The sequence below is a fragment of the Oncorhynchus keta genome, chromosome 18, assembly GCF_023373465.1.
Source record: "Oncorhynchus keta strain PuntledgeMale-10-30-2019 chromosome 18, Oket_V2, whole genome shotgun sequence".
In the NCBI taxonomy this organism is placed as follows: domain Eukaryota; kingdom Metazoa; phylum Chordata; class Actinopteri; order Salmoniformes; family Salmonidae; genus Oncorhynchus; species Oncorhynchus keta.
Genome location: NC_068438.1, coordinates 24459354 through 24486607, shown reverse-complemented (window position 1 = coordinate 24486607; position 27254 = coordinate 24459354). Strand labels below are relative to the sequence as shown.

The 27254-nt window shown below is 42.8% G+C and overlaps 1 protein-coding gene across 4 annotated transcripts; it reads left to right on the top strand.

The window, feature by feature from the left end:
• LOC118397487 (protein NPAT-like) lies at positions 1–17699 on the top strand. 4 transcript variants are annotated; one of them, XM_035792272.2, is made up of 17 exons: positions 1–188; positions 413–531; positions 660–720; positions 826–904; positions 1014–1054; positions 1789–1995; positions 2168–2243; positions 4933–5056; positions 5358–5449; positions 5580–5661; positions 5776–5872; positions 8523–8591; positions 8761–10071; positions 11623–11747; positions 11887–11977; positions 12071–13368; positions 13559–17699. In XM_035792272.2, the coding sequence occupies exons 1-17, from the start codon at positions 152–154 to the stop codon at positions 13637–13639; spliced, it is 3990 nt and encodes a 1329-aa protein (XP_035648165.1). In that variant the 5' UTR covers positions 1–151; the 3' UTR covers positions 13640–17699. The 4 variants fall into 4 exon arrangements, with proteins under 4 accessions (XP_035648165.1, XP_035648162.1, XP_035648160.1 ...); XM_035792269.2 differs by having other exon boundaries at positions 2–188; positions 4945–5056; positions 8523–8642; XM_035792267.2 differs by having other exon boundaries at positions 2–188; positions 8523–8642.
• Positions 17700–27254: the final 9555 nt, after the last annotated feature.

Here is a 27254-nt window from a genome sequence, read left to right as displayed (position 1 = left end):
GTTCCCCGCCTTTTCACGAATCGTAGGATGTTGTACCCTGGATGTTTTGACCAAATGTAGCGTTACTTGCTTTATTCGTGATTAATGTATTTTTACTTGATTTTACAGATAATGTAACTTGTAATTGTTGCAATAATTCGACATTGCAGCCATGTTGCTTCCGTCTGACATAGCGCGGCTCGTTTTAGGTAAGTCTGAACTGGGTCCTGTTTGTATTGCTTGCTAACCTAAAGCTACCTAGCTATGTGGAAGTGGCAGTAAGCTAGCTAACGTTAGAATACTATCTGCAATATCCTGCTGGTGATATTGCGTCCAGGGCTGCACTGTAGCAAGCCAACCAACTCGCTGTCCTCTTACTGTGGAAAGCTACGCCTCCAATTCTGCTACTCTTGTACACTGTTTTCTTTTACAGGATACATGCAACAAGAGGGACTGTGTTCTACAAGCCAGGCATTCATTCGTGAAAGCCCCAACTTGAAGGAGTACGCAGAACACAGCTCAGATGATGCAACTATTCCTGCTTGTGTGTTTGTAAGTTTTTTTCATACTGTATATAGCTGTGCTCAACTCTTCACTGTAATGACTATATAGTTAGTGAGTTCGTTAGTGGATTAACGTTACTTAGCTAGGTAGCTAATTCATGTGTATTCCCATTGCAGTCCCTCTTTGGGAAAAACCTGACAACTATTTTGAATGAGTATGTTGCTGTCAAAGCTAAAGGTAAGCATAACCTCTGACCACTACCACTTTCAGTAAATGAGTACAAGGACTTTCACGTTTGTATTTTATTCTTGGTTGTCACACTTCCCTGCTATTTCTCCTTAGAGACGATTGAAGAGACTCAAATACCTGTCATGATGACATCATTGTGGAAAAAGCTTGATTTCACACTCAATCAAATAAAGTAAGGACCTATTTTTATCTATAAAATGGCAAAGAAAAACTTGCCAACAGATTGCTGTTTGATGGTGTCACTTTCTGACATTTTCAATTCTATGTATTTCTTTCATTAGGTCTATGCAAAACTCCCCAGCTATTATCCAGAATCAAAGACGTAAGTGCTTTAATTAAATATTCTTGCACATTAAATGGTTATGGTTTTAGTACTACCTCTGAACTTGGATTTCATTGCCTCTTTTTTGTAATGTTGTGGCTCAAGCTGTCAGGCAGAGTGTTGAACTCCATGGCAGTATGACAGGGGTCCCTAATTACATTCAGCCATGGGCAGTTTTTTTTCCCCCTTGGGCGGGGGGCCTACCTGGAATATAGTAATAAATCATATAGTGGCTGTGGTTCTGAATTTTCTGGATTCAGACTTGCTGTTTGCAAGAGACATCTGTGCATGCAGGATCTACTAGCCTATCTCCTTTCAGTTGCTGCTCAGTCGCTTGTGACTCTGCCACTTGTTCACAAATCAGCAGTCAATAGTAATTTAATGTAATTCTTTCATCGTCATTGCAAACATTGTCTAAACAGTAGGCAGACTGCTGGCTATATGGCAGCATAACTATAAAGATTACATCAAACAAAACACATTGTTTTGAACACTGCAAATTGAATGCAAGAATCCCAAACAAAGTATTTGATAAAAACATAATCATTTTAAACCTTCATTACATTGGTATACAATCATATATTCCTCTCTGTTTATGTGTAGGAATACTAATTTCCAGGTGATTTTACAATATTTTATGTCAAAGCGATTTGACATAAAATAAATTCACCCACGGGCTGTCTATTGGGGAAACCTGCTGTATGATGTGATTCATAAACCTATTTCCTCTGCAGTCCGCACACGTAATGGGATCGTGAACATGAGGGGGCGACAGAGAGCCTTGTCATCAACGCAGTCCCCCAGCTCTGGGTTTCTGTCATCGTCGGGCCAGGGCATCGCCACCCCAGTCTGCTCCAGCTCCCAACAGAACAGACCCTCCCCCATCTGCGGCACACAGCCCCAGATCCAAGATGGAGGACGTCTGCTCATTAATGTGAACCGTAAGTAAACTCATCCATGAGCAGCAGTGTACTGGGGAAGGTTGTTAAAGTAGTTGTCTATCACATCTCATTTTAACTGGCAATTGCTGTCATCATTATGAACATTAATACCAACTTATAGGAAAGAATGTCAAAGCTTCATTGAATAATTGACACTTGCTTTTTATTACAGGGGAGTCACCTTTGCAAATAACGGTTCCAGACAACCGGTTAACCACAGGACCATTATCCCCAGGGCGTCGGAAATGGTAAGATAGTCATTCTCATCTATTTGTTTACTTCTTTGTAAGTTCTTCTTACCCATGTGTAGATTGTAGGAATATACCAATTCAACTGTGTGCATTTTTCCAACCAATTCAATCGGCTCTTCACTAATATGTTTTGCTCATATTAAAGTTATTTTTCTACCTCTCATCCTTGGTGATAACTGCTTCAGTATCGAACTGCATGTGCCTTCAGAAAGTAAGTAGTCGTACCACTTGACTTATTCCACATTTTGTAGTTACAAATGGAATTCAAATGGAAATTGATTTTTTTTTTCACACCCATCTACAGGCAACACACCATAATGACCAAGTGGAGAGAATTTTTAAAAACATTTTTGTACATTTTGTGAAAATGAAATACGGAAATATATAATTTACCTGAGTATTCACACTCTTGAGTCAATAGTTTGTAGAAGCACCTTTGGTGGCAATTACAACTTTGAGTCGTCTTGGGCAGGTCTGTATCAGCTTTGCCCATCTGGATTTGGGGATTTTTCTCCTATTCTTCCTTCTAAATTTTCTCAAGCTCTGTTAAATTAGATGGGGAGCGGTGGTGAACAGCAATCTTCAAGTCTTTCCACAGGTTTTCAATGCAATTCATGTCTGGGCTTTGGCTGGGCCACTCAAGGACTTAAACATTCTTGTTCTGTAGCCATTCCATTGTTGCTTTGGCATGATGTCATTGTCCTGTTGGAATGTAAATCTTCGCCCCGTCTGTCGTTTGCACTTTGAAGCTGGTTCTCATCAAGGATTTTCATGTATTTGGCTCCATTCATTGTTCCCTCTATCCTTACCATTCTCCCAGTCCCTGTTGCTGAAAAGCATCCCCATAGCATACTGGTAGGGACGGTGTTAGACGAGTGATGAGCTGTGCCTGGTTTTCTCCAGACATATCACTTTGCGTTCAGGCCAAAGAGTTGAAGTTTTGTCTCATCAGACCACAATCTTTTGCCTTATGCTCTGAGTCTTTCATGTGCCTTTTTGCAAACTCCGGGCGTGCTGTCATGTGCCTTTTTCTCAGGAGTGGCTTTGGTCTAGCCACTCCCATAAAGCACAGATTGGTGAAGTGCTGTAGAGAGTGTTTCTGGCAGGTTCTCCCTTCTCAGCCAAAGAACTGTCAGAGTTAGGTTCTTGTTCACCTCCCTGACCAAGGTCTTTCTTGCCCGCTTGCTTAATTGGTCAGATGGCCAGCTCTAAACAGTCTGGGGTAGTTCCATTTTCCAATAATGTGCTCTTGGAAACTTGCAACTCTCTAGAAATGGTTTCATACCCTTCCCATCAAAATAATATCTCAGATCTACAGACAGTTCCTTGGACTTCATGGTATAGTTGCTGCTCTGACATGCACTGTCAACTGTGGGATATATATATGTATGTATATGTATATGTATGTGTGTTTTTATAAATCATGTCCAAATCATTGAATTGGCCACAAGTGGACTTGGATGCACCTCTAAGCTCAATTTGGAGTGTCATAGCAAAGGGGTATGAATACCTATATTTCTGTATATAATTTTCAATAAATTTGCAAAGATTTCTAAAAACAGGTTTTCACTTTGTAATTATGTGTAGATGGGTGAGAGAGAATCTTATTTAATCCATTCTGAATTCAGGTTGTAAAATGTGGAATAAGTCAAGGTTATGAATACTACTGCAGCGCCAGCTGTGCCATCAGAGTCCCTGGGTCGCGCCCAGGCTCTGTCGTAACCGGCCGCGACCAGGAGGTCCGTGGGGCGACGCACAATTGGCCTAGCTTCGTCCGGGTTCGGGAGGGCTTGGTCGGTAGGGATGTCCTTGTCTCATCGCGCACCAGCGACTCCTGTGACGGGCCGCCGCAGTGAGCGCTAACCAAGGTTTCCAGGTGCACGGTGTACCCTCCGACACATTGGTGCGGCTGGCTTCCGGGTTGGATGCACCCTGTGTTAAGAAGCAGTACGGCTGGTTGGGTTTTGTATCGGAGGACGCATGACTTTCAACCTTCGTCTCTCCCGAGCCCGTACGGGAGTTGTAGCGACGAGACAAGATAGTAGCTACTACAACAATTGGATACCACGAAATTGGGGAGAAAAAAGGGGTAAATTTCACACGCACACAAAAAAAAAAGACTAATACTTTCTGAAGGTACTGTAACTATTGACAGTAAATTATCTACAATTAATTTTTGCATGCCGAACAACACCAGGCAATATCAGTAGCCCAGTCGAACTGCGCGCTGACCAACGCGAGGTAGGCGGCCTGTTCTTGAACTTCCATATCTGTGTGGCACCTTCAGAATTAAAATACTACAATGGCTTGCGTGATATTAGGCTTTATTAGTTGTGGCAACCTATGTCATTTGCTAAGTTATTGTTATCTATGCGCTGTTGAAAATTCTGTTTTAGTAAGCTACTGGTACGCAACTCTTATCTGGCTGTATCTGCTGAATGGGGCTTACAATAGATTTTATTTTGAGATGGGAGTGAAATCTAAAGTTGTGCTATATAGTCGTTGGCTGTGTCATAGCTAATTTTGCTATGTTCAAACCGAATCGCACCGACTTGTTTCAAACTAAAACGTATCGTTCTTGTAACATATTGGAGCCCATGTATCTAGATGCGTATCGAATTGTCTTGAAATGGAAAGATGCATATCCTTAGCAGATTGAGTTATGATAAAAGAGTAATCTTCCCAGTGACTCCCCCAGGAGGAGAGGTGGGGGCTCCAGTGGATCCGGTGGGACTGGAAGAGCCAACATGGCGGCCAGTAGCCTGACAGCAGAGCCCCAGAGTGAAGAGGCAGTCACAGAGAATTTCCCTGTGAGTACAAAACAAAGTTAATACTCTCCATTTGAAACACTGTTAACAGGATTGATCAAAGCCATCATGGACTACCTGATTTGTATTTAAAGTGAGGGAAGAAGGAGATGGGGAGATGGAGCAGCATCTTTTTGTTTAGTTTTTCTATCAAAGGTGAATGTGCTGTTCAACTCTGGTTAAGGGAACGGAGACCAAATGTACTAATATGACTAGATTTTAAAGAATTATATATAAAAAAACACTTGCTTCAATTAAACCCAGTTGACTGATGTGAATTTATCATTAAATTGTGTTTTTGCAGCAAATGTTGATACAAAATGCAAGAGAGAGGATTCTAAATGACAAGTCCTTACAAGAGAAGCTTGCTGAAAACATCAACAAAATTCTAGCAAGGTAATAATAAAAGTAGATATTCTTGAGTAACATTTGAACAGTACCGACTTCATTACGTATTACATTTGGCTGTTTGGTAGAGTAGATATTATTTCTTACCTGTGCATGTGTTTCTTACTCTCTACTTTAGTGATGTCAGTCCTCAGGCTTTAAAGGCATCATGCAGCACCATGGAGCCTGACCAGTCAATAGATGAAATTCTGGGCCTGCAGGTAATGTCATGTTCTGACAGACTTGCTATAACTCCATTCGAACTTGCAGAACATTGTCCGTCTTTAGTGCATAGTGTGGATTTGTGCTTTCTACTGACATTTTACTCTGTGCAGGGGGAGATTCATATGTCTAATGATGTTATACAAGACATCTTGGAGCAGACCGAGTCCGACCCAGCCTTCCAGGCTCTTTTTGACCTCTTTGATTACGGTAAACATTTTAATCTTTGCTGATGATTTCATCTAGATCATGGGTGTCAAACTCTGGCCCGTGGGCCAAATTTGGCCCGCGGGGTAATTATATTTGGCCCGCGAGACAATACCAAATTACTACTAGAGCTGGCCCGCCGGTATTATACAGCGCATTCACCACTAATACTACGAATCCCATAATGCTCTGCTGTTTTCGCGCGCCAATCAGGACAGTACCCAGAAACGCTCTCTCCTCTGTGACAGTAGTCATAGCAACATAGACGCTACAACTGTCAGCGAGCTAACCCTTCCCAAAAATGGCGAAAAGAAAGGCAGAAAACAGGAGCTTTCTGGACAAGTGGGAGGCAGAATATCTGTTTACATATGTAAAAGACAAACCTGTTTGTCTTGTTTGTGGAGTCAACGTGGCTGTAAGTAAGGAGTACAACATTCGACGACACTATGAAACGAAACACCATGACAAATACAAGGACCTGGACATGACTCAAAGGAGCCAGAAAGTAGAGGAGATGAATAGAAGTTTGGTTTCACAACAGCATATGTTTAAAAAAGCCACATCACAAAGCGAGGCTGCTGTAAAGGCTAGTTATATAGTGGCAGCAGAGATCGCAAAATCATCCCGGCCCTTTAATGAGGGAGAGTTCGTGAAAAAGTGCATGATGAAGGTTTGTGACCTCGTATGCCCAGAGAAAAAACAAGCATTTTCAAACGTGAGCCTGAGCAGGAACACAGTAGCTGATCGCACATGTGATCTTGCCACCAATCTGTATGACCAGCTGATGGAAAAGGGAAAAGATTTTGTTGCGTTCTCCCTCGCTGTGGATAAGAGCTGCGACGCATCTGATACTGCTCAGCTGTCAGTCTTCATCCGTGGAGTGGACTCAAATCTGTGTGTTACGGAGGAGCTATTAGGATTCAAATCAATGCATGGCACAACCACAGGAAAGGAAATCTTTGAGGAGGTTTCCAAATGTGTAACTGAAATAAAGCTGCCGTGGGATAAACTCGTTGGATTAACGACAGATGGTGCGCCAGCGATGTGCGGTAAAAAGAGTGGACTGGTGGGCATGGTTCGGGAGAAGATGCGGGAAGAGAACTGTGCAGGTGAGCTAACTGTTTACCACTGCATCATACATCAGGAAGCACTGTGTGCCAAAGCCCTAAAGATGGAACATGTTATGACCACAGTAACACAGGTAGTTAACTTTATAAGAGCCAAAGGTCTAAATCACCGCCTGTTTAAATCTTTTCTGGAGGAGTGTGGTTCGGAATACGCAGACGTGCCGTATCACACAGAGGTGAGATGGCTAAGCAGAGGAAAAGTACTGAACAGATGTTTCGAGCTGCGTGAGGAAATATGTAAATTCCTGGAAACCAAAGGGAAGGATACAGCAGAGCTCCGGGAGCAAAAGTTCCTGTGTGAGCTGGCCTTTCTCTGTGACATCTCGAGCCATCTCGATGCGCTGAACCTGCAGCTTCAGGGGCGGGGGCGCATCATCACAGACATGTACGCTGCAGTGAGGGCCTTCAAAACTAAACTGTGCCTGTGGGAGAATCAGATGCTGCAAGGAAACCCTTGCCATTTTCCCTGCTGCCAATCCATAAAAGCGCAGATCTCTACCGCCGTGTTCCCATGCGCACAGTTTGCTGAAAAACTCAGTGTTCTCGCCGCTGAGTTTAGCCGGCGATTTGCCGACTTCGATGCCCAGAAATGCAAGTTTGAACTGCTTAGTAATCCCTTCGCAGTTGATGTGGAAAATGCACCAACCAACATCCAAATGGAGCTGATTGAACTCCAGTGCAACGACACGCTGAAGTCAAAGTATGATGCTGTGGGCGCCGCACAGTTTCCACGGTTCATCCCTGACACAATGCCTCAGCTCCGCATCCAAGCTGCTCAGATGCTCTCCATGTTCGGCAGCACTTATCTACGCGAGCAACTTTTCTCCTCGATGAAGATGACCAAAACAACTCACAGGAGACGTCTGACTGATGAACATCTTCGCTCGATACTGAGGATTTCTTCAGCTCAGAGCTTGAGCCCAGACATTGATGAACTAGCATCCAAGAAGAGATGCCAGGTATCTGGCTTGGGCACATCAGATTAGACCAGTGTGCAATAATTAACGTTTTCTTTATGCACTTTTTCTTGCTACAAGGCATGGGCTTGAATGGTTGATTTGATTTATTATCATTTTATTTGTTTAAATTATTAGCCAGTGGAAAAAGTTGATTTTGGTATTTAAATCAGAAGGCTGCAAATAGAAAAGAGGCATACAATTTTTATTTAAATTTTATTTATTTAATAAATGAATGCCATTGATGTTTTTTCATTTGAAATTCGATTTTGCATGTCTCCACTATTGAACTATATATTGTATGGTAATAAGCGATGCTTGTTCCATATTCAATGTTAAAGCAAAACTTGTTTGGGTCCATATTAAAAGTTTAATTTGTTCAATGTTGGCCCGTGACTGTTCAGGTTTTACATTTTGGCCCACTGGGTATTTGAGTTTGACACCCCTGATCTAGATCATGTGCAGGATTTTGTTGCTCCTGACGATGCATGAAGTGGGTCTGGTGATTGTTTGACTAAGCTTTTATAAAATGTAATTATTCCACTAAATCTCTTGATTCTTTGCATTAAGGCAAAAGCAAAACCAGTGAGGATACTGAACAAGGAGCTGGGAACGTGAGCAATACCACCACAGACAATGGTGAGACTGAGACTAGATGTATTGATGGCTCTCCTGAGACTGGAGACCCAGGTATGGACAAAATCCGCATGACCTTTTAAATAATGCCTGTTGGAATCATATACTAAACATTATTGATGCTTCATCAGCAATCTCTTTCTGACAGTGGGATTTATCTTTAATTTCTTAGGCACTGGGCCTGAAAACTCGACATGTGGACAAGAAAATAGAGTAACAAAGTCCAGTCAAGAGCCCAAGAGTAAGAAAACAAGGAAATCTGCACCTCCTGTTTCAAGCACTTCAAAGGCAACTCCTGGACCCAGTAGCAGAGGGTTGAGAAATGGAGCTATCTCAACAACTCCTGGACTCAGTAGCAGAGGGTTGAGAAATGGAGCTAGCTCAACTCCTGGATCCAGTAGCAAAGGGGTGAAAAGGGGAGATATTGCAACTCGACCCTCAGCACGTATTGATCAACTTGCCGCCACTGCTTCTTCTGCCGCAAAGGACTCTGATAGGGTTGACTCAGGCTCCATCTTTAATCCGGATGTATCAGGCGTGGATATAGACGAACCTCTCAATACCCCCCTTGACAGTATAGCTCCGCCAGATGTCTTTGAGCCAGTCAGACAGGAGAGTGGAACAATTCGTCCGGCGTCAGCATGCAACACACCTTCATCTGAAACCAGGACGATCTCTGCTGTGAAAAACATATTAGGCAATGAGAACACAGTGGGGGCTGATGGTAGACAAGTGATGGATAACCAAGCTTCACTTCTTAACTCCTCACCTGCCCTGTCCAATTCCATGCCAATGCTGGATCAGTCAAACAAGGCTCCCATACAGGCCTCTAACCTGCCTCATAGGAATATTACCCCTCCCAGCAGTGTAGGAATTTCACAACCTCTACCACAGACCATACACTCTATGGCTGTCCCCTCAGTTACAACAACTCCTGCTGCCCCAACCTTCATCCCAAACCCCAACCCTACAGGCAAGGAAGTAGACCCCAGTAAGATTGTTGCCCTGAAGATCATAATCAGCGATGAGCAGGAGGAGCCCTCCAGTGACTCTGCCCTGAACCAGGCTGTGTCCAGCATCACTGGGGATAGGATCCCCACCATCTTCCTCTCCTCTCCCACCAAGTCACCTGCTAAGGCCCCGGCCCTCAGTGGAGCCCCAATGGCTCAGGAGGAGACTGTGCAGGCGGTGAGCAGTTTACAGAGGACAGAAGTCCTCCTGCCAGCAGAGACCAATCCTCTTAGTGGGAAAGCAGGAGATGTGGCAGCATTGGCAGGGACGTCATCTGCGTTGACACAGCCTGGCTACTACATTCAGCTGCCCTTTGATTCAGCCACATCCACCAACAGCTACATCTTAGTGACAGACACAACAGCTACAGACCCCCAGTCCAACAAGGTGATATTACCCAGTGGCGCCCCACAGGTACAGACTGTACCCCCTACCTCATATACTCTGGCCACTCCACCCTGCTATTCCCCTGGTAAGACTGTATATAAATACTTAAAGATGCACTATTCAAATCACTCACCATTTCCTGGTTGCTAAAATTCTAATAGTTCACCTAATTTCAGTTTGAAATATATTTTCCTTAACCAAAAATATTGTGTATTCAGCTTTTTGAAGCTGGTGTACAAAACCGAAAATCATCAGTTGCTGAGTCATCTAAGAACGGGAAGCATAGAAATAGTGCACTTAAACAGATCTACTGCTTGTTAGACTTGCTTTCAATAAGTGACAGATCTATAACACACATTTTTATGTGAATTTGGTTGGGTCGCCTAAAAAGTTACATATTGTGTGACAAATGAATGCGAAGAGTCACATTTTGTATTACGACGCATACCTTTTCTGGCCATTTACCATCCTAAAAATTAGGAATAAGCTAAGGCTTTGATTTCTGGTCAAACAGATAGAAAAGGAGTCTTAGAAAGGTCTTGTAAGGTATTAGCAATACATCAAAACAAGACTTATATCAACACTTTTGTATGTCGTTTTGGAGAAATTGTTCTGCCTTCTGTAAGTTTAAGAAACATTGCCATGTGCCTTGAAGTTCCGTTACCAAAAACTAGCATCTTTAATATATTTTCTAATTTCTCTCCCTCTTGAGGGAAGATAATGAAAGTTCAGAAGTAACAAGAAAGGGCAGACCTATGAATTAGTTAGGGTGCTTTTACTGTTAACACTTTTCTTAAGTGATTAAAATGTGAATTTCTGAAAAATCGTCAATGGAATTTCTGTTATTCAATTGGCTACAATGGGAAATCATAGTAGTCACAAACCACACTTTGGTTCACAAGATTGAACAGCACAGTTCAGTACAATTAGGAAAAGTAGAATACAGTACAGCACACTAGAGTTGAGTACACTAATATACTGTACTGAGCAGTACTTTGATGTCCAAACTTGTGAAACATAGACTTTTATGATTGGTTCAAATTTGGTCCGGTCCTGACCAACCAAATTTGGTCTTGTTTGGGGGCAGAGCTCATTAAAATTATAGCTAGTTTGTAGAATAATACCCAAGTATGCAATGTGTAACTATTTAGGATACACCACCAGGAATAGAATGATATTCATATCCATAATTATGCATTTCTGTGTAGTACAGATCAGGGATCCATTATGAAATTTCGTTACCTCAATTCTGTTACCGTGTGTAAATCCACTTCACTTACTGCAGTTCAATAACCAAGAGAGTCAATAACTGACATCTCATTCTTTCTGCAGACATCATTGAATTCTTAATTCAGAGCATATATTTAAACATTTTGGGGAAAAGTAGATTTAAAAAAACGAAGGGATGTTTTACTGAAATTCTGTTACCAAACTTTGCATCTGCACAGTTCTTGCAGTACACTTAATTTATTCACATTTTCTGTGTAAATTGTTAAAAGTAGACTTTGTGCATGAAGTTGTATACTTTGAAATCAATGTTTTTTTTGTTTGGCATACATTTACAGTTGAATGACCCCAATAGTCATCACTCACTTAATTTGCCATGCTGTTTTGCTGGTGGGAAATGTCTAACCAGTTATCCTCCCAGGATCTAGACTCATCATATCTTCACCAGTTCAGCCCATGCTGCAAAGCATGGGGGTTCCTGTATCTGTTGTTGGGCAGAACAATGCAACACAGTTCTCAGTAGTTCCTAATCAGGTAAGCATTCCATCTCTTTTTTTTTTAAATCTTTTTTTTTTATACTGTTTTACATATTTGCATTTAATCCTTTTCTTGAACCAATAGGCTAATTTAGCTACAACAACATGTGCATCTAGTGATCATTTGTTTGTTTCAGTTAATAGCCATGCCTAGCCCTGCTTCAGCAAAGCAGCCAGCAGCAGTGAATACCGACCCTAAACTGGCTCCCAAGGACACTGCAGTCTCAGGTAAAGAATGGTGTTCAGTCCTCCATGTCATTGTCTGTTTACTGTTATCCTGTAATTTATGCACAAATGTTGTTGCTTGCTTGTACATTTCAGGAAAAACGGGAGCTTCTGGATCGAATATAGTTACAAAGCAGGTCCACCCGCAATCCTCTGAAAGCACAGGGCAGCAGAAGGGAGCAGTTGGCTCGAGCCCCAGCCATAGGAGGATGCTTTGCTTTGATGGGTCTGCTGGTGAAACTTCCACCTCCAAAGCTACAGCTACTGCTGTATTGCCTGTCCAACAGGTGGAGAAAGAGATACCTAAATCTGCCTCTGCTATCTTGGGGAGCAGCAGGCCAAAAAGGAGAATAGAGACTGTAAGATGTACAGACAACACTCAGACATCATGGACCGGAACAGAGATGGAGAAATCCTCCACTGTCCAAAAGCAGAAAGAAGCTGCGAAAAAGACCCCTTCAAAGAGGGACGCAGATCAAAATGCTAGAGGTCAAAGTGCAAGTACCAGTAGATCTCAGAGTGCTGGTAGCAGTAGGACTGATGCTTCACAGTCAGAGTCCAGGAAGAGATCTCAATCAGCAGACAAGAAGGATAATGGTGGAGCTGGACCTAAGGATGTCCAGAGCTCCAGGTCCTCTTCCTCTGATCACAGACTGAGATCAGGGAGCAGGAAAGAGAAAGACTCATATAGACAAGAGCCTACTGAGAAATCTCCTGCCAAGGAGCGGGAGGGACGGACAGAGAAAAGGACATCTTCTCAGGATCCCCCTCATGTCACTGCCAATAAGGAGAATGAGCTGGAGGGGGGAAGGCGAGAGCAGCAGCCCACACCAGCACCAAGAGCATTCAGCCCGGCCCCCCAAACCCCTGTCCCCCATGCTTGCTCCAGCAAATTCCCCTCCAAGACCAGCCCACTGACCAAGCAGGCAGCTGAAATGCTCCACAACATCCAGGGTCTAAACCCTCCCTCCACACCTCCTAAGAAGCCTGGCATGGGCTGTCTGGAGCTGCCTCTTCCTCGGACCCCTGGCCGTCTCCAGGAGTCTCTATACTGCCCCAGGACCCCTGCACGTCAGAAGCTAGACAGAAACGGAGAGGGCACCCCCAGGCACCTGGTCCCTCCCACCACCCCGGACCTTCCCTCCTGCAGCCCAGCCAGCGAAGCAGGGAGTGAAAACAGCATCAACATGGCGGCTCACACACTGATGATCCTATCCCGAGCCGCCATTGCCAGGACAGGCACCCCACTGAAAGACAGCTTGCGCCAGGAGGGGGCTGGAGCAGTGACCCCTGTAGCCTTCAAGAGCAAGAAGCGCAAGCAGCCTGAGCCCCTGGCCAGCCCGCCAGCAAAGAAAGATATCTCAGGTTCATCTGGCAGTAAGAAGAAAGCAAAGGTGAATTTTCTATTGAATCGGTGTATCTTAATCTCTTCTGAGGTTCATAATTGAATGTGATTGCATCAACCCAGTTGTAGATATTTGGCATAATCTCCTGCATTAAATGTGAACTCAGTTTCCTTCTTTGCTTGTATAATGAGAAAGCACATTAAAACCACTGCATCTCTTTATGATGTGTACCCCTCAGAAACAACAGAAACTAATGGATTCCTTCCCCGATGACTTGGATGTGGATAAGTTCCTGTCTTCACTGCATTATGATGAGTGATGGGTTGAGTTATAGCAGTTGGACAATGATATGAGAATCTCCCAAACACTACCTACCTACTCTCCAGGAATTGAACAAGCCATAATTTACTGTCACAGTGCCTATGGTTAAATCATAGGTGGAGCATGTCCTCAGCTATTTTTTCTTCGTTGGTATGCCTGCTTGTAGGGTTTGTCCTACATCCTTTGGCGTAACAACTAATTATACATGTGATGTATATACTGTATAGACATTATTGCAGAAATGCTAGATTGAGAACACTTTGGTTCCATTCAAGGACTGTAATGTTAAGAATGGTTTCCCAATCTTGTATTAATAATTTCAAGAATTCAACATTTCACTGTGTCTAAACTTTAAATGATCCACCCAACACACTATGGCTGTGGTAAGATAGGCAGCACAATTCTGAACTTTATTTCACTAATTGGTATTTTGACCAGATCAGATGTGAAAAAGATTGGTCAAAAAGACCAATTAGTGGGAAAAAATATCAGAATTGGGCTGCGTGGTGTGTGTATAAAATACATTTGTGCAGATGTTTTCTTTACTAGTGATTTTAAATTAAATCTTGTTTTAGAAAAATCTAGTTTCATTTAATATTGTTTCTGTGCAGGTAAAAACTGACCGGTTTTCAGTCCAAAGCAAAATATCACTATCAGAACACAGTCTGATAACCCAATCTGTGAAATTCACTATAACCAAATTAATATTGCACCATTTGATTCACTTGAGTTAATTACTACTAAATAATAGGCTTATATCATCACAGTGATAGACTGCTGTGCCAGTAGAGATTCTTCTAAGGTACTGCATCTCAGTGCTAGTGACATCACTACAGACCCTGGTTTGATTCCAGGCTGTATCACAACCGTCCCTGATTGGGAGTCCCATGGGGCGGTGCACAATTGGCCCAGAGACATTAGGGTTTGGCCGTAGTAGGCCGTCATTGTAAATAAGATTTTTTTCTTAATGGACTTGCCTAGTTATATAATATACAATATTTTGGCATTTGTTTCATTAGTTCATTGTTTATTTCGTCCCAAAATATTTTGCATGTAAGCAATCAAGTTTAAGACATGTAACTTTCAAAATACAGAAGTCTTGCCCATATGATGCATTTTGCATCATATGATGCTGTGTCTTGGTAAGCAATTTTGGCCTTGTGTTTTAGGTTATTGTCCTACTGAAAGGTGAATTTGTCTGACTGGAAAGATTTCTCTCGGATTCTGCCTGTGCTTAGCTATGTTCCGTTTCTTTTTATCATAAAAAAAACTTGAGTCCTTACAGATGATAAGCATATCAATAACATGCTTGAAATTTGAAGTGGTACTCACTGATGTTGGATTTGCCCCAAACAACTCTGTGTTAAGTTACTTGCCACATTTCTTCGCACTTATACTGTAGTGCCTTATTGAAAACAGGATGCATGTTTTGGAATATTTTAATTCTGTACAGGCTTCCTTTTCACTCTGTCATTTAGGTTAGCATTGTGGAGTAACTAAAATGTTTATCCATCCTCAGTTTTCTCCTATCACAGCCATTCAACTCTTAACTGTTTCAAAGTCACCATTGGCCTCATGGTGAAATCCCTGAGCGGTTTCCTTCCTCTCCGTCAACTGAGTTAGGAAGGACGCCTGTATCTTTGTAGTGGCTGGGTGTATTAATACACAATCCAAAGTGTAATTAATAACTTCACCATGCTAAAAGGTATATTCAATGTCTGCTTTTTTTTTTTTACACATCTACCAATATGTGCCCTCTTTGGAAAACACCTCTGGTCTTTGTGGTTGAATCTGTTTTTGAAATTCACTGCTTGACTGAGGGACCTTGCAGATAATTGTATGTGTGGGGTACAAAAATAATTTTAAACACTATTGCACACAGTGAGTCCATGCAACTTATGTGACTTGTTAATTAAGCACATTTTTACTCCTGGACTTATTTAGGCTTGCCATAACGAAGGGGTTGAATGCTTATTGACTCAAGACATTTCATTTTGAATTAATTTGAAACATTTTCTAAAAATGTAATTCCACTCTGACATTATGGGGTATTGTGTGTAGGCCAGTGACAATCTCAATTTTAAATTCAGGCTGTAACACAGCAAAAAAAAAATTAAGTCTAGAGGTGTGAATAATTTCTGAAGGCACTATGTATGGATAAAGTGACTAGGCAACTGACTAGATGATTAAACAGTAGCAGCAATGTATGCGAAGAGTCAAGAGTTAGTGCAAAAAGGGTCAATATAGATAGTTATCCAAATACAGTGGGGCAAAAAAGTACTTAGTCAGCCACCAATTGTGCAAGTTCTCCCACTTAAAAAGACGAGGCCTGTAATTTTCATCATAGGTACACTTCAACTATAACAGACAAAATGAGAGAAATCCAGAAAATCACATTGTAGGATTTTTGTAATGACTTTATTTGCAAATTATGGTGGAGAATAAGTATTTGCAAGATTTCTGGCTCTCACAGACCTGTAACTTCTTTAAGAGGCTCTGTCCTCCACTCGTTACCTGTATTAATGGCACCTGTTTGAACTTGTTATCATTTTAAAAGACCCCTGTCCACAACCTCAAACAGTCACACTCCAAACTCCACTATGGCCAAGACCAAAGAGCTGTCAAAGGACACCAGAAACAAAATTGTAGACCTGCACCAGGCTGGGAAGACTGAATCTGCAATAGGTAAGCAGCTTGGTTTGAAGAAATCAACTGTGGGAGCAATTATTAGGAAATGGAAGACATACAAGACCACTGATAATCTCCCTCAATCTGGGTCTCCATGCAAGATCTCACCCCGTGGGGTCAAAATGATCACAAGAACGGTGAGCAAAAATCCCAGAACCACACGGGGGGACCTAGTGAATGACCTGCAGAGAGCTGGGACCAAAGTAACAAAGCCTACCATCAGTAACACACTACGTCGCCAGGGACTCAAATCCTGCAGTGCCAGAACATGTCCAGGCCCGTCTGAAGTTTGCTAGAGAGCATTTGGATGATCCAGAAGAAGATTGGGAGAATGTCATATGGTCAGATGAAACCAAAATATATCTTTTGTTAACTCAACTTGTTGTGTTTGGAGGACAAAGAATGCTGAGTTGCATCCAAAGAACACCATACCTACTGTGAAGCATGGGGGTGGAAACATCATGCTTTGGGGCTGTTTTTCTGCAAAGGGACCAGGACGACTGATCCGTGTAAAGGAAAGAATGAATGGGGCCATGTATCGTGAGATTTTGAGGGAAAACCTCCTTCCATCAGCATCAGCATTGAAGATGAAACGTGGTGGTGTCTTTCAGCATGACAATAATTCCAAACACACCCCAGGTCAACGAAGGAGTGGCTTCGTAAGAAGCATTTCAAGGACCTGGAGTGGCCTAGCCAGTCTCCAGATCTCAACCCTATAGAAAATCTTTGGAGGGAGTTGAAAGTCCATGTTGCCCAGCAACAGCCCCAAAACATCACTGTCTGGAGGTGGTCTGCATGGAGGAATGGGCCAAAATACCAGCAACAGTATGTGAAAACCTTATGAAGACTTACAGAAAACATTTGACCTCTGTCATTGCCAACAAAGGGTATATAACAAAGTATTGAGAACTATTTGGTCAAGAACAAAAGTTTATTTTCCACCATAATTTGCAAATACATTTTAAAAATCCTACAATGTGATTTTCTGGATTTAAAAAAAAAAAAAGTCTGTCATAGTTGAAGTGTACCTATGATGAAAATTACAGGCCTCATCTTTTTAAGTGGGAGAACTTGCACAATTGATGACTGACTAAATACTTTTTTGCCCCACTGTACATACACACGAACAGTAGGTATCCTACGCACATACTTTATCACTATCCAGCCGACAAAGATTATGGAGACCGTGGGAAGCACTCCCTGTCCTTCCTCAAATCTCTGAGCCCCTAGCATATTCCGGCACTAAATTTGTCTCAGACAGTCTGTGTTTAAGATACTATAAAGACATTTTGTACAGAGATATAATTTTACTGACTAAACCTACAGACATCATTACTAGTAACTTTATGATTCTAATAAATTTCATACAATTATATGGTTTCGGGGTGGAATATTCTAATCATTACTTTAAACATAAGTTCCATTATCAAGAGCGAAAACAACAATGTCACTGAGCGAAACACCCATTGCAAAAAAAGTTTGATGCCCCACCCCCAATTAATTACAAAAACAACATGGTTTATCACTACCGAATTTGAATTGCAGAATGGCACCCGTGTTCCCCTGCTTTCTATATAGTGCACTAGGTTTGAGCTGGGCCCATAGAGAGAAATAAATAACCTTACTTTTTTATTTAACCAGGTAGGCTAGTTGAGAACAAGTTCTCATTTACAACTGCGACCTGGCCAAGATAAAGCAAAGCAGTGCAATACAAACAACACAGAGTTACAAATGGAATAAACAAACACAGTCAATAATACAATAAAAGTGTCTAAATACAGTGTGTACAAATGAGGTAGGATAAGGGAGGTAAGGCAATAAATTGGCCATGGTGGCAAAGTAATTACAATATAGCAATTAAACACTGGAGTGATAGATGTGCAGAAGATGAGTTTACAAGTAGAGACACTAGGGTGCAAAGGAGCAAAATAGATAACAGTATGGGGATGAGGTTGTTGGATGGGCTAATTACAGGTGGGCTATGTACAGGTGCAGTGATCTATGAGTTGCTCTGACAGCTGGTGCTTAAAGCTAGTGAGGGAGATATGAGTCTCCAGCTTCAGTGATTTTTGCAATTCGTTCCAGTCATTGGCAGCATAGAACTGGAAGGAAAGGTGGCCAAAGGAGGAATTGGCTTTGGGGGTGACTGGTGAAATATACCTGCTGGAGCGCGTGCTATGGGTGGGTGCTTCTATGGTGACCAGTGAGCTGAGATAAAACGGGGCTTTACCTAGCAAAGACTTATAGATGACCTGGGGCCAGTGGGTTTGGCGATGAATATGAAGCGAGGGCCAGCCAACGAGAGCATACAGGTTGCAATGGTGGGTAGTATATGGGGCTTTGGTGTCAAAACAGATGGCACTGTGATAGACTGCATCCAATTTGCTTAGTAGAGTGTTGGAAGCTATTTTGTAAATGACATTGCCGAAGTCGAGGATCGGTAGGATAGTCAGTTTTACAAGGGTATGTTTGGCAGCATGAGTAAAGAATGCTTTTTTGTGAAATAGGAAGCTGATTCTAGATTTAATTTTGGATTGGAGATGCTTAATGTGAGTCTGGAAGGAGAGTTTACAGTCTAACCAGACACCTAGGTATTTGTAGTTGTCCACATATTCTAAGTCAGAACCCGTCCAGAGTAGTGATGCTGGGCGGGCGGGCAGGTGTGGGCAGCAATCTGTTGAAGATCATGCATTTAAGAGCAGTTGGAGGCCATGGAAAGAGAGTAGTATGGCATTGAAGCTCGTCTGGAGGATAGTTAACACTGTGTCCAAAGGAGGGCCAGAAGTATACAGAATGGTGTCGTCTGTGTAGAGGTGGATCCAGAGAGTCATCAGCAGCAAGAGTAATGTCATTGATGTATACAGAGAAGAGTCGGCCCGAGAATTGAACCCTGTGGCACCCCCATAGAGACTGCCAGAGGTCCGGACAACAGGCCCTCCGATTTGACACACTGAACTCTGTCTGAGAAGTAGTTGGTGAACAGTCATTTGAGAAACCAAGGCTGTTGAGTCTGCCGATAAGAATGTGGTGATTGACAGAGTCGAAAGCCTTGGCCAGGTCAATGAATACAGCTGCACAGTGTTGTCTCTTATCGATGGCGGTTATGATATCGTTTAGGACCTTGAACGTGGCTGAGGTGCACCCATGACCAGCTCGGAAACCAGATTGCATAGCAGAGAAGGTACGGTGGGATTCGAAATGGTCGGTGATCTGCTTGTTAACTTGACTTTTGAAGACCTTAGAAAGGCAGGGTAGGATAGATATAGGTCTGTAGCAGTTTGGATCTAGTGTGTCTACCCCTTTCAAGAGAGGGATGACCGCGGCAGCTTTCCAATCTTTGGGGATCTCAGACAATACGAAAGAGAGGTTGAACAGGCTAGTAAAAGGGGTTGCATCAATTTCGGTGGTTCATTTTAGAGAGAGGGTCCAGATTGTTTAGCCCGGCTGATTTGGTCCAGATTTTGCAGCTCTTTCAGAACATCAGCTATCTGGATTTGGGTGAAGAAGAAATGGGGGAGGCTTGGACAAGTTACTGCGGGGGATGCAGGGCTGTTGACCGGAGTAGGGGTAGCCAGGTGGAAAGCATGGCCAGCCATAGAAAAATGCTTATTCTCAATTGTCGCGTATTTATCAGTGGTGACAGTGTTTCCTAGCCTCAGTGCAGTGGGCAGCTGGGAGGATGTGCTCTTATTCTCCATAGACTTTAGTGTCCCATGAAGTTTGTGCTACAGGATGCAAATTTCTGTTAGAAAAGGCTAGCCTTTGCTTTCCTAACTGCCTGTGTATATTGGTTCCATACTTCCCTGAAAAGTTGCATATCGCGGGGGCTATTCGATGCTAATGCAGTACGCCACAGGATGTTTTTGTGCTGGTCAAGGGCAGTTAGGTCTGGAGTGAACCAGGGCCTATTTGTTCCTGGTTCTACATTTGTTTAATGGGTCATGCTTATTTAAGATAGTGAGGAAAGCACTTTTAAAGAATAACCAGGCATCCTCTACTGACGGAATGATGTCAATGTCCTTGCAGGATACCCGGGCCAAGTTAATTAGAAAGGCCTGCTCGCTGAAGTGTTTTAGGGAGCATTTGACAGTTATGAGGTGTGGTCGTTTGACCGCAGACCCGTTACGGATGATGATGTTAAATTATGTTATTGTCTGGCCAACTGCTTTTTGCTGGTGTCCCTTTCACATCAGTGTTACCAATATGGAAAAATCATATTGATATTTGAACAACAATTTTCTGCATTCTGAATCTGAGAACACGCTACAATTTGCTCCTGACCCTCAATCTCCCCACCTTCCTCCTGGGAAGTCGTCTTGTCCATGGACTAAAGTCAGTCTGTTAACGCAATGCAGACGGCGTCTATCGCCTGTTCTAAAAAGGAGAAACCCAAGAAAGCAAATCATTGCCATAAAGAATACCCATTGCATAACAGGTTTAACCCCCAATTAATACCAAAAACAACACCAATGGTTACCTAATTTGAATAGCAGAACTACACATGTTCCCCTGCTTTGCACTGATGTGAGAGAAATGGATGTCTGCAAAAAAGCAGTTTACCCAAGGACTGAGGATGGTCGGACAATTACATTTTTATTTATCTAGGCAAGTCAGTTGAGAACAAATTCTTACTTACAATGACAGGCTACCCCAACCAAACCCTATCCTGGACAACGCTGGGAAAATTGCGCGCCGCTCTTTGGGACTCCCAATCACAGCCGGTTGTGATACAGGCTGGAACGAACCAGGCTCTGTAGTGATGCATTGCCTTAAACCGCTGCACCACTCGGGCGCCCAATTTACTCCATGGGGCCTGTTCAAAAGTACTGCATCCAATCTGCCAGCCATTGGCCTAGGGAATATGTAGACTCGTACCGCAATTGAGAATCGACTCACGTGTGGATGAAGTATTTGCTGTTTTTACTTTACTTCCCCCATTAAAAAACAGATTTTGTAAGGTCCTTGAACTAAGGAGTAACGTTAATTTAGTACAATATTGGGCGGATAGGGAATATGGTGTGAGGCACAGTCAAGTTGTATAGACGTTGGCCAAACATTAACGGATGGTCTACGACTTTTACCAACTCATTGTTGAATGAAACCTCGACAGAGGATGCCATTTATTTACATTAAACTAATCTCGGGCATTTCCAAACAGGACTCATCGCCATTATTTCCCAGTCCATGGCAGCGTCACATATGTCCAGTTCTTGCTGTTGTGAACAGTTTGGCTATTCCCGTCCTTTCTTTTCTCATACCAAATATTCAACCATTTCAGTTCGCTGACGATCTGTTCTTGAGTCCACTTTATGTCCCTGCTCTGGAATGCGAATTTCCATGTCTGACCAATGTGTCAATATGAAAATTAAGTTAATAAAAAAAACCTGCATTAAAATTACCTCAACTGTAGAATCTCCAATGAATCAACTGAAAATAAACACCTTTGTTTTTTGAGGCATGAAATGGGCGTGTCCTTCTGTCAAATGTTTTTGTTGGATGTGTTAATTTGCAAATGCTGCGTTCATAACCAAGTGGGACAGTGTTGTGAAGTGGTAAATACTCGTTTGATATGTTCAAGTGCGTTAAACCCATTGAGAAACGCAGATAGGTTTTTGGCGATTAGCCTATGTCAACCATAAACTAATAGCACCGCTATCATGCGGTACTTTTAATAAATTGTTTTTTTAGAAATGATGTTTTGTTGTTGCACTTAACTGACAATAATCTCTCGCGGACAGATGAATCTGATAATCTGTCAAGAATATGTCGAGGCTCACTTATAATTATGCTATTTCGAGCAGCAGTAGTTCCTGGTTTGGGGTTTTTGCCATTTATTATTTGGACAAATCAGGATTGGGTAAAGGTGGTGCTGTGATTTTCAAATCTGTGTGCGGATGATAAACGGTTTCCACTAGATTACAGTCAAAATTGTCTATATAGTAAAAATGTATGAAAACATAAATTCACTTTTTGGCCATGATATTGGTGAAATTAGCGGAAGGGAGGGGTTTGGCCAAGAGTTTTGGTTTGCACAAAGTTAATCAAAATTGTTCATGGCATTCCCCATAAAACAGGAAATGACAAACTTGGTGGTCATTTACTTTTGGATAACCGAGATTAAACTGTGGACAATTCTGTTATCGAGGTAATATCCTCAGAAGGTGACGTCAGAGGTCATCATGTGGGAGCTCAGGATGATAGACGATGTAGTACAGCCAATGATATGTTTTCCTCTACTCAGGCATTGCTGACGCATGCCAAATCTTACTTAAAATACCTATCCAGGTGTTGTATCAGCTAACCACATCGTATAGTAATCTGTCAGTCAATGACACAGTTGATGACATGGAACGCAACCATTGGTTGAGGCAAAGTCTGAGCAGGGGAACATGACCATAATCTTCAACCTAACAAGTCCTGCAGTAATTGGCTACCATCAGCAAGCAACTTCCGTTCCCTGCTGCATGAAAGGCTCCAAAATTGGGATGAAACACTTACGCCGCATTCAAAACAACTGGGAACTCTGAAATCTTTAACTTCAGTGCGTTCAAGACAACTAGAAACTCAGAAGAATATGAGCTCTGACTGGAAAAATCATTTAATGGTCATTCAATTCGGAATTCCAAGTCGTAAACTCTGGCATCTTTCTAGAACTCCGACTTTCTGACCTGAAAATCCCTGAAGCTGTGATTTGACCTCGTATTTTTTCCAGAGTTCCCAGTTGTCTTGAAAGCGCCAATACAGTTGTGGCCAAAAGTTGAGAATGACACAAATATTCATTTTCACAAAGTCTGCTGCCTCAGTTTGTATGATGGAAATTTGCATATACTCCAGAATGTTATGAAGAGTGATCAGATGAATTGCAATTAATTGTAAAGACCCTCTTTGCCATGCAAATGAACTGAATCCCCAAAAAACATTTCCACTGCATTTCAGCCCTGCCACAAAAGGACCAGCTGACATCATGTCAGTGATTCTCTCGTTAACACAGGTGTGAGTGTTGACGAGGACAAGGCTGGAGATCACTCTGTCATGCTGATTGAGTTCGAATAACAGACTGGCAGCTTCAAAAGGAGGGTGGTGCTTGGAATCATTGTCCCTCCTCTGTCAACCATGGTTACCTGCAAGGAAACACGTGCTGTCATCATTGCTTTGCACAAAAAGGGCTTCACAGGCAAGGATATTGCTGCCAGTGAGATTGCACCTAAATGGGCCTCCCGGGTGGCGCAGTGGTTAAGGGCGCTGTACTGCAGCGCCAGCTGTGCCATCAGAGTCCCTAGGTTCGCGCCCAGGCTCTGTCGTAACCTTCCGCGACGGCAGGTCCGTGGGGCGACGCACAATTGGCCTAGCGTCGTCCGGGTTAGGTCGGTAGGGATGTCCTTGTCTCATCGCGCACCAGCGACTCCTGTCGCACTGCCGGGCGCAGTGCGTGCTAACCAAGTTTGCCAGGTGCATTGGTGCGGTTGGCTTCCGGGTTGGATGTGCGCTGTGTGGTTAAGAAGCAGTACGGCTGGTTGGGTTGTGTATTGGAGGACGCATGACTTTCAACCTTCGTCTCTCCTGAGCCCGTACGGGAGTTGTAGCGATGAGACAAGATAGTAGCTATTACAACAATTGGATACCACAAAAAAGGGGTAAAAAGTTTTTTTTTTTTTTTTTTTAAAGACCCAACCATTTATCAGATCATCAAGAACTTCAAGGAGAGCGGGTCAATTGTTGTGAAGAAGGCTTCAGGATGCCAAAGAAAGTCCAGCAAGCGCCAGGACCGTCTCCTAAAGTTGATTCAGCTGCGGGATCGGGGCACCACCAGTACAGCGCTTGCTGTACTTGCAGCAGGCAGGTGTGAGTGCATCTGCACGCACAGTGAGGTGAAGACTTTTGGAGGATGGTCTGGTGTCAAGAAGGGCAGCAAATAAGCCACTTCTCTCCAGGAAAAACATCAGGGACAGACTGATATTCTGCAAAAGGTACAGGGATTGGACAGCTGAGGACTGGGGTAAAGTCATTTTCTCTGATGAAATCCCCTTTCCGATTGTTTGGGCATCCGGAAAAAAAGCTTGTCCGGAGAAGACAAGGTGAGCGCTACCATCAGTCCTGTGTCATGCCAACAGTAAAGCATCCTGAGACCATTAATGTGTGGAGTTGCTTCTCAGCCAAGGGAGTGGGCTCACTCACAATTTTGCCTAAGAACACAGCCATGAATAAAGACTGGTACCAACACATCCTCCGAGAGCAACTTCTCCCAACCATCCAGGAACAGTTTGGCGATGAACAATGCCTTTTCCAGCAGGATGAAGCACCTTGCCATAAGGGAAAAGTGATAACTAAGTGGCCCGGGGAACAAAACATTGATATTTTGGGTCCATGGCCAGGAAACTCCCCAGACCTTAATCTCATTAAGACTTGTGGTCCATCCTCAAGAGGCGGGTGGGCAAACAAAAACCCACAAATTCTGACAAACTCCAAGCATTGATTATGCAAGAATGGGCTGCCATCAGTCAGGATGTGGCCCAGAATTTTAATTGACAGCATACCAGGGCAGATTGCAGAGGTCTTGAAAAAGAAGGGTCAACACTGCAAATATAATAACTTCATGTAATTGTCAATAAAAGCCTTTGACACTTATGAAATGCTTGTAATTATACTTCAGTATTCCATAGTAACATCTGACAAAACTATCTAAAGACAGCAAACTTTGTGGAAATTAATATTCGTGTCATTCTCTAAACTTTTGGCCACGACTGTAGGTCTCGTCCCCCTGCTCAGACGTTGAATGCATCAACCAATGGTTGTGTCCAACGTCATCGACTGTCATTGACTGACACATTGCTATAACATATAAGGTTAGCTGATACTTAAAATACCTATCCAATAAGATCTGACATGCTACGAAGTCATGTCACCCAAACGCATGGCAGACATTGGATTAATATAAAATGTTCATATCTTCGGCTCTGTGTGATGAAAAAAAAATACTGCCTCAGCGACAATTATTTGAAAAATGCAATGGATGTTTTGTGCACAAAGATGATGAATAAAGTGTCTTATTTGGAATTTTCTAATCTGACTTCTTTATGTGGCCATATATGGAAATCGTCAGTTAACCTGCAGTACCGAAGCAAAACTGTAGGAGCAGTAGAAACCGTGCTTCTGGACCGGAACCCTGGCCCCTTGGTTGCCATTGAGGCCACCTCCATTTTGAAGTTACGTCCTCTCACTGTCAACTGCATTTATTTTCAGCAAACTTAACATTATGTGAATATTTGTATGAACATAAGTTTCAACAACTAGACATAAACTGAACAAGTTCCACAGACATGTGACTAACATAAATGGAATAATGTGTCCCTGAACAAAGGGGGTGTCAAAATAAAAAGTAACAGTCAGTATCTGGTGTGGCCACCAGCTGCATTAAGTACTGCAGTACATCTCCTCATGGACTGCACCAGATTTGCCAGTACCTGCTGTGAGATGTTACCCCACTCTTCCACCAAGGCAACTAGCCCTCACCATCCGATCCAAAAGGTCCCAGACATGCTCAATGGGATTGAGATCCGGGCTCTTCACTGGCCATGGCAGAACACTGACATTCTTGTCTTGCAGGAAATCACACACAGAACAAGCAGTATGGCTGGTGGCATGGTCATCCTGGAGGGTCATGTCAGGATGAGCCTGCAGGAAGGGTACCACATGGGGGAGGAGGATGTCTTCCCTGTAACGCAGTGTTGAGATTGCCTGCAATGACAACAAGCTCAGTCCGATGATGCTGTGACACACCGCCCCAGACCATGACGGATGTTCCACCTCCAAATTGATCCCGCTCCAGAGTACAGGCCTCTGTGTAATGCTCATTCATTTGACGATAAACGCGAATCCGACCAAAACTCCTTGGTGAGACAAAACTGTGACTCGTCAGTGAAGAGCACTTTTTTCCAGTCCTGTCTGGTTCAGCGACAGTGGGTTTTTTTTCCCCGTAGGCAACGTTGTTGCCGGTGATGTCTGGTGTGGACCTGCCTTACAACAGGCCAACAAGCCCTCAGTCCAGCCTCTCTCATACTATTGTGGACAGCCTGAGCACTGGAGGAATTGTGCGTTCCTGGTGTAACTCGGGCAGTTGTTGCCATCCTGTACCTGTCCCACAGGTGTGATGTTTGAATGTACCAATCCTGTGCAGGTGTTGTTACACGTGGTCTGCCACTGAGAGGACGATCAGCTGTCCGTCCTGTCTCCCTGTAGCAATAACTAAGTCCCAGAGTGTCTGCTAAATTAATAAAAAATGTCACATGAACTATAAAATGACATTCTGAGAACCCCTCCCATATTATTCCCAGGTTTTATGGCACCTACAACAAAACGCACAGGGAATTGTTAATCACAATGCTTTTATTAATACTTGGTTTCAATAGGTCTAAAAGAAAGAGGTGAAACAGGGCCAGCACAAGAACGAGTCAGTTGGTTGGGCCTTGGATTCCTTAGGCGGGCAAGTTTTTACACAGGACCAATGTGTGCACACGCTGGTGCATTCACTATTTTTTTAAATGGGTGTTTTAAAGACCATAGCCAGTTTCAAAATGAATCTGACAATTTATCCACCCATTTTTCTACCGATCTGCATGCCAGTTATGATTATTTTTATATGCGCATTTTTGGGGAACAGTTTCAATTCAATAATAACGTTTTATTTTCTCAAAAACGTGGTGAATAATAAAAATCTTAAGTAAAAGGATACAAATCTAAAAGTTAGTTGAATTCTAAGGCAAGAGCACCAGCCTCTGCCATATGGACACATTGATACACTGCAATCCATTGGCGGCTAAATAAATGAGCACATAGAACTCAGAAATAGCCTATAGGCCAATGAAGCAGTAAGCTAATAACTTCATCATCAACTAAGTAAAACACATAGGCCCAAAGTCGACCAATAA